The 15,729-nt window shown below is 38.3% G+C and overlaps 1 protein-coding gene across 1 annotated transcript in view; it reads right to left on the bottom strand.

The window, feature by feature from the left end:
• The window catches only part of PROM1 (prominin 1), a 56,290-nt gene that overhangs the window by 16,500 nt on the left and 24,061 nt on the right, over nucleotides 1-15,729 (bottom strand). Inside the window, exons 5-12 of the mRNA XM_065633852.1 lie at nucleotides 12,394-12,514; nucleotides 9,571-9,634; nucleotides 7,072-7,161; nucleotides 5,667-5,884; nucleotides 5,176-5,250; nucleotides 3,956-4,019; nucleotides 3,317-3,325; nucleotides 2,006-2,165 (exon numbers count right to left, since the gene is read on the bottom strand). Of these exons, the coding sequence (XP_065489924.1) occupies nucleotides 2,006-2,165; nucleotides 3,317-3,325; nucleotides 3,956-4,019; nucleotides 5,176-5,250; nucleotides 5,667-5,884; nucleotides 7,072-7,161; nucleotides 9,571-9,634; nucleotides 12,394-12,514 (801 nt within the window). The remainder of the gene's footprint in view (nucleotides 1-2,005; nucleotides 2,166-3,316; nucleotides 3,326-3,955; nucleotides 4,020-5,175; nucleotides 5,251-5,666; nucleotides 5,885-7,071; nucleotides 7,162-9,570; nucleotides 9,635-12,393; nucleotides 12,515-15,729) is intronic.

Raw genomic sequence — 15,729 nt, 5'->3', positions numbered from 1 at the left:
CTTAGTCATCTTCGTGGCCCTGCGCTGGACTCTCTCCAGCAGTTCCCTGTCCTTCTTGAACTGAGGGGCCCAGAATTGGACACAATATTCCAGATGTGGTCTCACTAGGGCAGAGTAGAGGGGGAGGAGAACCTCTCTTGACCTACTAACCATATCCCTTCTAATACACCCCAGGATGCCATTGGCCTTCTTGGCCACAAGGGCACAGTGCTGGCTCATGCTCATCCTGCTGTCCCTGAAGCACATCACAGAATCACAGAATCACAGAATGTTAGGGATTGGAAGGGACCTCGAAAGATCATCTAGTCCAATCCCCCTGCCAGAGCAGGAACCCCTAGGTGAGGTTACACAGGAAGGCGTCCAGGCGGGTTTTGAATGTCTCCAGAGAAGGAGAATCCACAACCCCCCTGGGCAGCCTGTTCCAGTGTTCTGTCACCCTCACTGAGAAGAAGTTTCTTCTCACATTTAAGTGGAACCTCTTGTGTTCCAGCTTGAACCCATTACCCCTTGTCTTACTGTTGGTTGTCACCGAGAAGAGCCTGGCTCCATCCTCGTGACACCCACCCTTTATATATTTATAAACATTAATGAGGTCACCCCTCAGTCTCCTCTTCTCCAAGCTAAAGAGACCCAGCTCCCTCAGCCTTTCCTCATAAGGGAGATGCTCCACTCCCTTCATCATCTTTGTGGCACATCCATTTATTCACACATTTTATATCTCACTCTAGCCTTTCACCCTCTCCTAATTTCCTCTGCTCTTCCTTTTCCCTTTTGTCATCACTTCTCCCAGTTTATATTCCTAAGTTCTCTTTTTTCCTCCCTGTACCTTTGTGAAGAAAAGGCAGGAACCAGAAAAATCAAAGAGAGGAATATCATGATGAATATGCACTGCCAATAAAGAGAAAGAAAAATACTAATGCAGACAGGCCCATTCAGAAACGAATACTTATTAAACTGCAAATAATGTACCTGTAATTAAGAAAGGGATGGAGAGAAAATAATTTGGACAACTACAGGCTTGTTGGTTTCATTTGTACTTCAAGTACAAATTAGGTTTGACAGAGGCATACTGTAGCAGAATGAAGCAATATATTTATTTGATTAAATCAATCTGAGCTTCAAAGAAAATATTGATAAATCTGTCAAATTAAGGATCACCACAAAAACTGCCAGGTAAGGAATGGGCTAAAGGTAAGGTTATAAGTCAGCTTCTTAAGGTTCAGTCTTCTGCTCACTTTTATTTAACATTGTATTAAAGCAATTAGCACACTTATTCTGCAGCAGTGAAACTGATTATGACACAAAGATTGAAGCAACTATCAATATAGGATCAACTTAAGTGTCAAAATGTAGGAAGAACTTGCTGAGCTCAACTGAAATGACTGAAATGACTAAAACTGGACAAGGTGAAAGGGCATGAAATGAAAACCTTTATGCTTCAAAATATGAGATGATTACTCAACTATAGGAGTCACACAAGTCTCAAATAGGAAGAATGTGTTTTTCTCAAGGTACAATAAACCCATCCATTCACAAGGATAAGTACTACACACCTTGAGCAACAAGCAGGGCTGCGCAAAGATTCACAAGGTGTGAAGCAGAATCTCTGCTATGCCTCCTCTCTGGTAGAGTGCAATAAAAGGGGACTGGCTTCAAGGCCTCTCCAGTCCCACACTCTCACAACTTAACTGCAACTCAATAAAAACAAGCCCTAAATAAGAAGTCAGCCTGGCATTGTGAAATAACTCATTCCTTTGTGCATGACTTCTTCAACATCTACCTATGTCTGTCCTTCCTGGAAAAGACCTGAAAGCCTAAACAGGAGAAACTACCTCTTGCTCTGCAGTTAAACAGCACCCAGCTGTAACAAACAATTGCCGTATAGTGTCTTTTTTTCACCGTGTGAAACACCATTAGTAGTTTAACTGCCTTTAGAGGACCTTAAAATATTATGCATTATTAACAACAGGCAGCACTTCACTCCTGCCTTACTTCCTGTACGTACCTGTAGAAATCGTACTGCTCCACTATTGGAAAATAATCTTGAACGTATGCTTCACTCTGTGTAAGATATACTGTCAGGTCTGCTAAAATCTTCTGAACAGGGAGTGTTTTTGTGAAGGCAGTGATATTTGAACCAATGGAATCCAGCACGTTTTTGATGTCTAAAAGAATAAATACATTGCACTGTTACAGATTCATAGAAGAAATTTACATTCCACATATGCATTAGGAAATGCTATTAAGCCATTTGTCACGTAACAAGCAAGCCATGAAGACAAGCGTGAGGAAGAAACAAGCAGGCAGCAGAAACATTGAGCTTCAAAGTAACACAATGGCATTTTAAATACTTTATTTTTAGCATTCAATTTAATGATGAAAGATGTAGATGTCGAGCCAGAGTTCTCTCTCTGCTTTCATCATAATGAACATGTCACTTTTTATCTAGCCAGCTTAAATCTCGCTTTTCATGCAATATTGCAAATGGTAACACAGAGCAAGACAATTAGTCACTAAGTTTACGAAGGAGAAGATCAAAATCTATTCAAACTCCATCCCTTGGGAACACAACACTGTGAAAGAAATTAGACTGCCTGTATTGAGAATCTATACTAGTTATTTTCAATCTTATTAAAAAAGATAACTTAAATTCATTCCAATTAGTTAGCAACACTCTTGAGATAATGATCAATTAAGCCATTTTTTTCCTCAAATTAGGAATTAACACACTACCCTATAAATACAGTTTAGATACACACTATTTAGATACACAAAGACATGTTTAATTCAACACGTATACATATTGTCTATTTGTAAAACAATTTCTCTCTACTCTGCCCCTTCTTCCAACTTGGAATATACTTAAAATAGCAGGATGCAAAACTACAGGTTGCTACTTGGTAGTAGGCAACACCTTCCTCTTTCTCAAACAGCAACTGGAGAAGTTTTTGGCTGTTTGATGTTTACTCTTCTAAATTCAAACAGGTACCAAAACACTCTTCTATGTTAAGTTTACAAATAAATGCACTTTTTTTCTAGTAAAACTGTATTTGTATTTGGTTTGTAACTCAAACTCAGTCTTTGTAAAAACAAAAACCCAAGAATTTATAAATAGATAAATTAAGATGGCCCATTTGTGTTTATGCCTATCAGCAGATACTGAAAATGAGTAAAACTGCATTAGATTTCTTAATGAAAAGCATAACATCAGTTTTAGAAAACTGGCTCATTTTAGGCAAGTTCACACAGTATACTATGCTTGTACACATACTGTGTTTCATTTTGCCCAGGGGAAAAAAAAATAAGAAAAACTTACAAGGAACAGCTGTTTATATATGCAGAACAGGTCCACAATGCAAGAACAAAAATTAAAACAGATTAGTATACATTACTATACTACATTTTATTCAAATGTCAAATGTCCAGGTACTGTAAAAGAGTAACAGTTTAAAGCCCAAGTAACAAAGCAATGAGAACACGCATCGAAATTATCCTTAAGGCATATTTTTTATCTCCCCTTCACCATCCACTACGTTTTAATACAGCAGCAAGCAGGTTTAATTTTTTTAACATCACACTCCTAAATACATGATAGACACATCAGCCAAGGAAAATCAGCTTTTCAAGCAAATAAAGATAAAGCATCAATGTGCAGTTGTGGTCCCAAGATTTCTCATTACTTTAGCAGTAAAAAGCCTAACAAATAAAATTCCTCCATAACATTCCATATGGTCTATTTTTAGATTTAATTTTGGGTCCTCGTTACAACTCAGTTGCTTTTTATAGTTTTATTGTGGCACCAAATTTTAAAGAAAAGTCATGTTTTACATTTCCATTTTTACTGACCTTTAGCCCAGAAAAAAAAAATTATCAAAAAAAAGATGAGAAAAACATCAGTAAGTGATGTAAAAACATCAACATTAACAATCAAAGTGAAAAGATAGTTTGTCCTCACCTGATAAAATGTTCCTGGTTTGATTCACCACTAAGTCTGGAGTATCATTAAATGCTGCATAACCCTAAGAATAAAAGTCAGAAAGAATATAGTAAGTTTCTCATTGCCAAATTTCTTGCACTTTTTTCCTTTTATATAGGGAGTAAAAGCATACACATGCTAAAATGCACATGGTAATACTATAAAAATATTTTTTTATCACTGCACATTAGAAAAGGTCAAAGCAAAATAGGAACTCAAGTATATTTCAGATTCAGTTTGCTCTCCAAGGTACTCCTCCTTGGAAAAAAAAAAAAAAAAATCAATCTACGTTTAAACACACACGCATCATTCACAATCATCTCAAACTTTATAGGACTGCTGCCTGACAGTTCTCACACCAAACAGAGTGCACAAATGAAGATTCAGTAAGTGGAGGGAGTCACTGTGTACCGGTCAACACCTCCTGGTTACAAACAGTGACATCCAGCTGCCCCTGAAGACACTGCAATGCTTGCTTTAGTGAGAAGGGTAAAGAAAGGGTCTAAACTGTGGGGATCCAGCTCCGTAGCCCATCTGGACAGAAAGGAGAAGCCCCTCAAGAGGATGCTTGACGCCTTTGCCCCTGCAGGCCTGATGGCTTCAGAGGCAGGCAGGGGTCCCAGGCCCCTGCACACAGTCTTGGCTTTCAGAAACCTCCTCTATTCCTAGCAAACGTTTTCAGATTGCTAGATGTTTTAACTGCTCAAACTAAGCCATTTTTTTCTAGGTGAAAATCATGGTGTTTTGTGGATAGTCTTGCAAGAATACTAACAGTAATTACATTAGGTCCATTGCACCAGTTTTAATATCAAATCTGCACATAAAGAATTTGAAAAAGCTATTTCAAAATAGCTGGAATACAACTAATTAGGAAAGCATGGATATTTTTTCTTTAGTTTGAACCAAAATATATAAAGCATGCTAGTAGATCCATGTTTGGTTTTTAAGGATTGTTCTTTCAAGCAGACAATTAGCAATACCTTTTTGATCTGTAGTATCCTGGGGATTTAAAGCACTATATTCATACTTTCAAATATTAAATCTTGCCCAAACAAAGGAATAATAAGAAAAGATATCCACCATGAGGAGGATGAGGTGGAAACAAGAGAATTCTGCTTGAGAAAGCCAAGGGAAAGCAAGCAATATGTAAGCATCCCAGTTTATTAATTAACAGTTTACGAGCCTGTCAAGAATCATACCTTTTGAACAAGACTAGAAAGGTCTATTTTCAGGACATCATTGACCTTGGCAAGCTGTGAGCTCACTCCTGGCAACTAGGAAGCAAAAAGCATTCTTGAGTCACATCAAAGTAGTAAGTCTTGCTAATTTACTAAATATTTCAAAGACAGTAGAGAGGGTAAAGAAATTAAAAAGACAATTTGTAGTAGAATCTTTCTAGCACACTCCTGAAACCTTTGTTGTGCTGAAGTAAAGCTTAACCTTCGTATTTTTGGGAGAGTAGATTATTTCACTGCCCAGAGCAGCACTTTAATGTAGCTGCTTGACACACACTTTTATCCTTTTCTACACAGAAGATGAAAACAGTGCCTGGAATTACCCAGAAACACAGAATACGGGAAGGTCACTTATCTCACAAGTGACAGCACACGCTGACCCATTAAGTTGCAGAGGTACTACTCCACTTATTCAAGGCAATCACACTCTAAGAGTCTGAAAAATATTCTCTTACCCCACTAAAATTGGCATTGATGTTCAGTTGATTTAATGAATTCCTGATGATATTGCACGTCGAGGCAGCCTGAGTCGCAGAGCACGCAGAATCATTGAGGGTGTTGCTTAGATGTGTTTTAACATCTGTCAAGTTTGCATGAAGCCTCTCTGTTCCCTCCTGCAAAACCTCTACAGAGACGCTCACATTTTCCAGAGCTTCTTTAGTTTCTCTGATGGCTGCACAGGTGCAAAGTTTTATAAAAAAACTTTAGTTAGAAACCAGTCTGTAGATACAGATATGAAGAGAAAGTGCACATGGGAGTGATATGATATTAACATTCTTAGTCTATCCACTTTCCAGATTACTGTTTTCTACCCTTTCCATACCTCTGCTTACCCAGCGGTTTCAGTAAAGAACTTTTAACACTTGGTCATTAGTAATTAAAAGAAAGCTCATACCCACAAAACAGTATTTTCAGTATTTTGGTTATAATTCAACTCAGAAGTTATGTAGCTGGAAGATGAAAGGGAAAGAGATCAAGTTGCATCAGCAAGCAATAATGAGTGTTCAACATTCACTGGCTTTAGATTTCATCCTAAACACACCAAACCAAAAAACACAACCACTGAACAAGGGTTTATTAGACAAAAAAACCACACGGATACAACTAAAAATACACAAGTTACAAAAATAAAGTGCACTTCACACAATACAAGGTTTTACTGTAATTTTTACCTTTGATAGCCCTTTCCACTTTGACTTCAAGACAAACGAGAAATAAAGCAAAAAAAGGAAAATGATGACGAGTGAATGAGAAAGAATTCATGGTTTAAAAAAAAACACCAAAATGACTCGAGTTCAGGGATGCCTTTCCCTTTGCTCTATAAGCTGTATCTGATTCCTGAAAAAACCCTTTAACAGAAAAAATAATAAAATAATATTTTCTTTAAATGAAAACAGAACTAAGCATGAGCAATGCTAAACTCAAAGATATAATGAAGAAATGTTGGTCAGCACTCTCATAACAGGCTTGGCAGTGTATAGAACAGGCCATCGTATGTTCATTCCCTGACCTGCACAGACCTATGCACAGCTCTTAAAGCACACACAGTTTTTCTGGTCTCCTTTATATTCAATGGCAAGGGACAACCACCTGGAGCAGGGATTTGGATTTCTTCTCTCTTCAGTGACTGCTAAATTAGGTATCAACAATGGCACATAAATCTTGATTTAGTTTTTAAATGTATTTATAAACCTTAAAATATCTGAAATTCCCAATTTAAAAGAAACGCCCAAGACACAGAGAAAAATGCTAAGTTGAATCACGGTACTGCATAAAGCCATCCCATGCTGTGCACCGGAAAGATGATGCCTGCCTTACCACAGCAAGAGAACAATAATACAACAATATGTCCATCCTTACCTCCTGCCATTGTCAGAGCCGCATCAAGCGCAGGACGCACTTCTTTTCCCAGCTGTTCTTGAACTCTACTTCCGAGCAAAGGTCCAACATCTGTAGTATGGAGAGATAAAAGACCCATTACACACTAGTTCAGTTTGAACTACGTGGTAGCGTAGCTGCTGTCAGACTCTTACTTAACAAAGTATGCATATATTATTAAAATTTCTCTTTATGCCTGACAGTCAGAACTGAGTGACAGAACATAATGCAGGAACACAGTTCTCCTTTAGCTAGCTGTAGGCTTATGAATGAAAGAAGTAAATCAAAATACGGCAGAGAATATTCACTTGCACTTGATCATACAAGTAAAGACACATCACATTTGAACAAACTCCAAAATTCATATTTCATTGCATCTACTACTTTTGGAAACAGATTTTTTTTTTCCCCACAATCTATCTTAAAGAGGTTCAACATCTGGACAGAAATTTTCTGGCATACTCTTTCACTACACGCTATGTTTTTGTAGTGCAAGAGAAACAAGAAAATAAATTATTTTCCCTTCTCCTATTCCTCATGTATCCAGCAATGTCAAGGTCACCCACAACCCAGACCTGCCAGTCATCTCTTTGAAATCCCTTAAGCGTGTTACAGACACGTCTGCCAGTCCCCGTCCCCTCAGGCCGTGAATTCCGCGCTGATCCTCCCAGCGCCGCCTTCCCGATCCCCACTGTTGTCCCCACCTCCAAAACCCCTCTCACTGCCCACAAACAGAAGAAGCTCAGTTCAGCAACAAGACAGACAAATGCTGAGCAGAGTTTGGTGAAGCATCTTAATGTAATATATCTTGCAGGCAGTCACTGGGTCCCCTCCAATTTCAGATCACGGTAAACAGCTTTTTGAGTTTTTTGCTCTTGATGAGATGGGAATAGCATACGGTACAGAAGCATCCATTACTGTCAGCACTGTCTTGTCTGGCTTGGGACGAGAATTTTTATCAAGCAGAAAACACTTCTCAGCATTTCCTTAGGGTAGGCAAACTGAACTCATCTACGTTTCTCTTCAGGTTTATCCTACTGTTGATTCCCTTAGAATGAAATCCTTTTGTACCCACGTGTCACACACTTAATTCTGGTATTTTGAGAAAAGCAAAGCTATCTTTATGTGTTGATGAACACTCTCATCACAGATCCAGCTAGGTTCCTGATAACTGACATGTTAAACTGGCATTGAGAATAAATGAGTATTTGATCCGAAATTTTGTTTGGAGTGCCTGGGAAGCTACAAGCTAGTACTTGAAATGCAAATGTCAATTTATTTTCATTATTTTTATTACAGACTTAAAGATGACGTACACTTTTTTAGACCAGAGTGTTGCTGGCTAGAATTAAGAAGGACGACTACTACTTTGCAACCATATCCAATGTGCTTTAGTAGGCTCATACAGAGGTGCTTAGGGACACAGTTTAGAGGTGGACTTGGCAGTGCCAGGTTAACGGTTGGACCTGGTGATCTTAGAGATCTTTTCCAACCTGCTCAATTCTATGATTCTAGGACACATTGACCGCAGGGTATGCCAAGCTGGCTGCATTGAAAACTACCTTTAAAATACATTTTAAACCTAGACGGAAGCATAGATTCTGGGCACAGTAAGTCAATTCATGATAAGTTGCATGCTGCCACAGTTGCATAGTTCGATCCCAGCAACAATCCTGTTTAAAATTGGTTTTGTTATTTGTGTATTTCCCTTCAGTCTGAGATGCAGGGTTGTACACGTTTATTAACACCTGCTAACAGTGCATCTTGAATTCTAATCTGCACTGAATATGGTCAGCCCTTTTTATTATCATGAATTTTGGAAAGCGATGCTTAAATTCTGAAAAAAACACAGTGGTTTGGTTGTTTCTGTTCACTGAAAGCTTTAAAAGGTGATGCCTCCTATTGTAACTGTGCTGAAGGGGAAAGTGCAGCAGCTGTATTTCAAGTTTTATCTCCTGCTCTTCAACTGCTCGTTCTGAAACGGCAAATATGTTAAGCAGCTTTAGAAAGAAGATAAGCTTATACCTCAACTTCTAGCTGAGTAGAGGACAAAAGTATAACAACAAAAATAAACAAATACACAGATCTCTCACTCACTGGAATCATCAAAACAGCTAGTAGCCCTGTTCTTTGACGTTTGGCTCTACAGTTAAAAACTCAGGAACAATATTCTAAAAAAGCACTAAGTATTAGCAGTTACTGAACTTTAAAAAGGAAAATAAAATATTAGCCTGACTTACTGTATAAGCAATTTAATAAAAGACTTTTATTTCAGGAAATAATAAGCATTACACCAGCTCTGAGACATTTTATGTGAAAAGACTTTTAGGTTTTAGTCTCATTTACCACTGAGAACAGCACTTCTGCTTCAAAACCATATTCTCATAAATAAAAATTTACTTTGCATTAAGAGCTATTTACATCATCTTATTGAAGTCTTTAAATACACATCACTAACCCCCTTTAAATCAAAGTACTTACTATTTAGGTCAGAGAGTGCTTTATCCTTAGTTGTGTTGTACTGGCTCACCAAGTAGTCAATTTGCTGAAAATAAGATGATAAAAAACCCTATTAAAATAATTGGAAAAAAGTAATGCTTTTAAATAATGAGTCAAACTGCCACTTTGGAACAATCAAAATATTTGTGCAAACCCCCCAAATCCTGGCGCTCTACTGTTTTCAGTTAACTAAGTATTTTAAAACCCTGCTTGGCAGAACCGCACATAATAAAAGATGTGTTTAACTGGGAAATCTACTTAATTGGAACACCTCTGGGGTCAATTATTCAGCTTAAAAGTGTTAAGTAGCAGGAACTGTGGCCTTATGAAGGCTTCAAGTCAGTCAGGCCAATAAGGTTTTGCATGTCTTCATCTCTGTTACTTGCTTTTCTACTGGCATTAATTCCTCCTTCATGGAGAGACACGTAGCAGGTTGCTCAGGTGGTAATTTGGAAGCAACTCACAAAGCAGACTGGTTTGTGTCCAGGCAGCCCCTCAGAGTTTCTCCTGCAGGAAGGAGCTGCCTGGTCTGTTCTCTGTGGCAATGGTTTCCTTGCCCCCAGGCCAATTTGGCCCAGTCACAACTTGGGCTCAACCAAGACACCACAATAATATGAAACAGCAACTTAGTTATCACCAGATGCTGGGTTTGGACAAAATGCTTATCAAAGAACCATGCCAAGTGGAAATCTTACCATACTAATTTTGAAAAAACGTCAAATAACCTTAATCGGTTTCTGGATGTTCGAAACAATGCATTACGAATCCTCTCCCGATCGAGTTAAGTAAAGGTTAATGCACTTGACAGAAGGGGTTTTTTAAACTTGACTCAAATGTGTACCAAAGTGTATCAGGCTTGCAGTCTCAGACTTTCTGTGGAGTAAACTAAGAAGCAACAGACAAAAACACACCCTAAACCAACCTATCGATCATACAGCAGTGGATGTAATTAAATGATAAAGTATAAGGCAGACCTCCTTTTCCTAAAAAAGTAGAAAGAATTTGAGTTTCTTACTAAGAAGGCTGTAGGTATATTTTTGTTTGGTTTGTCGTCCTAGGTTAACCTAAGGACTAAAATTTTGCAGGGCTATAGGTTTTGCATTGTCTCCAGCAATGCCACAGACAAAAGGCGATTCTGTATAACTAACAGTGTTATCACTCATTACTCATAGTCTGCAAATCTTCTATGACATGGACTCTTAACACGTGACTTCTTTTTACAAATCCTCTTATATGCTGTACACCTCACACTGATGAGTCAAGGACATCAGTTAGGATTTCAGAGCTTTAGAGCTAATTAGTTGGATTCTAGAACTTTTTCAAGAAGCTGAAGTCCTTCTCCTGTCTGTAAGAAATTCTTACAAATGTGCATGTATACATGACACCCATGTACCTTGCCTGTCAAAGTGACTTGGAAGATATATCTGATGACTGCATCATTAAGTGCCATCAACTCTAAAAAAGAAAAACTAATAATCCTGCACGGAGACTAAAAGCTTTCTACCTAACTGAGACTAACCCCTGGCACAAATGTTCAAGCCCTGACACTTTTAAACTCAATAATTCACTTGGTTTTAGTAACTTTTTAGCTAGGATCTCTTTTTTTCCTCTATTAAGATAGTTACTTCTGCGTAACAGATTTTCTACTCCAACATTTCCAGCTGTCAGCACCCAGCATGCTGCGAAGGGAAGCCCAGTGGTTTCTGGTGCAAGGGGATTACATCTTTCTGTGCCTGACAAAAGACACGCTGTGTCAGGAGAGATTGTTGGCAGGACCTCCACTTCCTGCCATATATCTCCTTCACCGGACTGTCACAACACCATGCGCAAATGAGTAATTGTACAGGGAACAGCTCCAGAAATTGAAACAGTCAATGGCACCCCCTAGATGTCTTCTGTTCCCATACAGTCCTGTCAGCAGGAAAACAGCTCATGGGTTATGGGAGCCCGGAGTGATGGTGACTGGGATGCTGCCACACTCGAGGATCCCACAGAATGGTGTGAATTCCACCGTTTTCTAATTTTCAGTCATGTGCAAGTAAAACTGACTAATTAAATCAAATTTAATTAATTAAAATTAATGAAAGACAAGATAATAGGACTGTTGGACTTTTTTTTCCTTCTGATCCATAAAGAATTGAAATTTGTACATGGGAAAGTTTACAAGTCTACCTTACTAGCATTTCTTTCAATGCCAAAAAGGTAAGCTGAGGACGACTTTTGGGACTTTAATGAAAGTTTGAAAGTAGAAAGGAGAGAATCTTTCCTGTTCAGTATGGCACAGTGTGACACTGGTTTAAAGAAAACACAGTCAAAAATGCTTCTGGAAAAGAAGTTATTGTAGCTCACTCCCAGAGCACATACAAGTGAGTTCAAAATACAAGGAAACAGGAAAGAGCAAAATGGAATACAAGTTTTCATGTAATATCTTTTTTTTTTTTTTTTTATGGTTTCCTTTTAAAACTATATTTTTTCCAAATGATTCACCTTCTGCTAGTGATCCACACTAGTTCAGTAGGAGGTAAAGGGCCTATAAGCATCATCACAGAATACTCCAGAAGTGCAGTTCAAAAGTTGGTCAGTGAATGCCAGCCCATCAGGATAACTCACAAACATTTACTGCTACGTGAAAATGTCTTCCCTTGCATCACTTATGCTACTTTGTCAGACTGACACACAAAGAATGAACAACATACTGCAAATGTGATTTATACCAAATAGAAAGAAACAATTCTTTTCTGCAATACTTCTTACCTACACATCTTCCCTCCCACCCCCATCCCGCACAAATAAAAAATTCTTTACCGCTGGAGTGTCGTTAAGGAAAATTTTCAGATCTTTAAAATTACTGTTAACCAATTTCTTTGCTCCTCGGACTTGGTTAGTTAAATGCTGGTTGGCAGCATATGCACAGAGGACTCCAACACTACAAAAATATAGATAATAGATATTTCTTTATTACTGTAAATGTCCATTCTGACATAAAACAGAACCAAAACATTACAGCAAAAAAGTCAACTTTATCGAAACATTGCTACAAGTTCTCACATGCACCACAAGGCAGAGTAGAGGAATTTGCCATAAGGGCCAATATTGTGCTACTAATTAAAAAAAAATAAGGGAAAAAGTGATGTTAACCCAAACTATTCAGAAGTTATTAACATACAGCTACCTATCAATTTGCATTCATACTGTCAGCAAATGTGTATAGCCTAGGTAAATTGTACAATACTTAGAAATGTTAGGCTCTTTTACAAGTAACATTAACCTTGACAAAGCTACAAGCAAATGCTCATAAAACAAGCGTATAAAGAAATATTTTAGATTTGAAAATTTCAGCAATATTTACACATAGTGGCCCGATTTATTTACAAAACGGCATAGATCTTTTAAAAGCACAAGAATAGTCCCTATTCATGCTAAAATTATATATAAGCATTTCCTGATAGTAAAACAAAATGTGTAAAGTGAGCTAGACTTCCAGTCAGCACTGTTGCTGATTATTTTCTATTTCATCATTCCCCACTATAAAATTCTAATTACAGCATGGCAGATCTGCACAAACAGTAAGTAAAAAGGCAATTAAAAGTCCCATGAGAGGCTTCAAAAGTTTTTTGTGTAGTTTAGGTGTAAAATAGACTTAAACAGAGGGATGACTTTTTGGTTTTAAACATCTCACGTTCCCTACAGCTGACCTTTCAGACAAGCACAAAAAAAACCACCCCAAGAGTAAGCACTGGAGTGATAATAGCCTCAAAAGCAGGCTGGCTACAAACCCACTGGATGGGTTAAGCACTCACTTTCCACAGGTTTAACTGGAAGACAGCACGGACGGGCTCAGCAGAGGCACGACACATCCTCCAAGGGCAAATACATCACAGGGAATTCCTGGATGGCACATTTGTTTGGTCTCTTACTTTGCATTGTAGCACAACAGCTCAATACCAGCGAGGCAGCACCATGACAGGCCATCACGGACACCCAAACGACAGGAGAAGGGAGTCACTAACGGTACTGTCCTCCTCCCAGACTGGTCAGCTTCATGAGCTGGGGGGTCAAGACAACCTAAATACTAATATTTTTAAATAAGACTTAGAGAAAACCCAAGGCTCCCTTATGGACAAAACATATATAGTAAGCACAATTCTTGCTCCAAAGAATGTATGTTTGAAGGAAGCCATAATACAGCCACATAAACGAGGAATGAGATGGTGGGGAGCAAATGGGTACCTAGAATAACACGGTTTGCATACCCTGGCAAGACAGGAGCAAACACCCTGATGATGCTCATCTCCTCTCATCAGCGACCCAAAACAAAACCTTCATCTTTATTTTGCTTTTCCTTTTTCAGTTTTCCCAAACAAGGTAAAGGCTTGTTCTCCTGGTAAAACTGGTCTCCAGCACAAGAATTTTTGCTGCTCTGACAAATACTATCAGTAGGAAAATTCTGATTTCAGGGCATGATACAGGAAGAGACAGCAAGACCATACACCACAGGTGCTGGTCTGTTAAGATTGCTTCACTAACATTTTTCTTAATATCAAAAAAAGTTCAGAACACGATGGGAGAGTTTGACATAAAGAAATTACTTCACTACTCAAAATTTCACAGCTATGTCTTCAAAACTGGCTATTAACCACCTTCCCAGAAATCACTAATGAAGGAAGGGACACAGAAATTTCTCTTACTACTTATTTAACTAACAGCAAATGCCATAGTTTTATGTCCTCTATGACCAACACTCGAGCAGCCACTATGAGAATGCATAAGGTGCCAAGAAACTGAGTAACTTTCAACAAAAGCAGCAGCAAGTGGTTTTGCGTTGGACACACACAATATATTATTTACTTTCACTCTGCAGTGATGGTAATTGTTTTTAAAACTTTTTTTAAAAAAAAAACAAAAGAAAAAAAATACAAACTATCTCAAGCTATTAGGAAAAGTAAACATCGGTATATTACTGAGGTTCAGAGTTTATAACAACAACCTTGTTCTTTGGACAGCCAGTATTTTTATGTCCTTTCAATGTTATGCTCACAGAGCAGAAAGGTCAATTGGAAGCTAACAAAACAGTACTTTGTAAGCCTTGAGCATGATCATTTTTCTTTTCAGTCTCCTAAATGGAAGGAGTGGGAGGAAATAAGATAGCGGAGATGCTTTAAACAGACACGGCACTCAGAACAATTGCGACTACATTCTGAATGTAACTAAACAAATACACAAAATGATAGAGGAAAAATCTATTTATTATATAACTGAGCCTTGAGTCAACACTCAATAAGCAGCTACAAGGAGAGAGGCATAAAGTAGGAATAAAAAGGACAAGCCTTTTCTGTAACAGATCAGAGAACTGTTTAAACAGTCTCTTCAGCAGGCTTATATTCCACACTTAATTTCTTGTCAGGTTTCACAGACCAATATAAATGTTATTACTCCAGTTGAAGGGGGGCACTCAAGCTTTTCCTTTAGTTGTGCATGCAAAAAATTTCAAGTCACAGAACAGAAACCCTGAACAGATTTACACACGGGGGGAATTCCACCTTCCTCACTACTAGCTAATGAACTGAAGAAAATAATGGGCTGAGATTTCCGTATCAGCTTTTTCACCAATTCTTTCAGATAATGTCAACTCCCAGGTTCTGACCAACATGCATTACCAACCTCAGAAAGCCAAGAGGCTGCCTGTGAATCCTGTATGAGGTACCTGCCAACATCCCAAGTATCACTCCCTTCAGACTTGGCTTTCCCCAGCTTCATACACAGTAACATAAGTTCTTTCTTGAAGTTGTGGATAACATAAACTGCCTTGGAAGGACAGAAAACTGACTATGTCTATCTACAGCCAGGACACTTTCTATCACCAGTAAACTTAATATTAAAAACTCATCATAATTACCAGAGCACTGTATCAGTGCAAAAGTGTGAAGAAACAATGTTCCTCAGGAGTAAAAACTACTAGCTCAAATCTTCTAAAATCTACATTATAGCATATATATGTCAGTGTGAACTTGCATGCTGACACACAGAAAAGCCATCCCCATGTTACCAGAGTTTTCAAGAGTTGTTGCCTATACACACACAATCTACCATAAGCTCTGTGTTCAGCATCTTTCCCCTACTATTGTTCTCTATCATGCATTT

The sequence above is a fragment of the Caloenas nicobarica genome, chromosome 4 (genome assembly GCF_036013445.1).
Source record: "Caloenas nicobarica isolate bCalNic1 chromosome 4, bCalNic1.hap1, whole genome shotgun sequence".
NCBI classification, from domain to species: Eukaryota; Metazoa; Chordata; class Aves; order Columbiformes; family Columbidae; genus Caloenas; species Caloenas nicobarica.
Note: the sequence above shows the minus strand (reverse complement) of the source record. Positions and strands in the feature narration are given on the sequence as shown.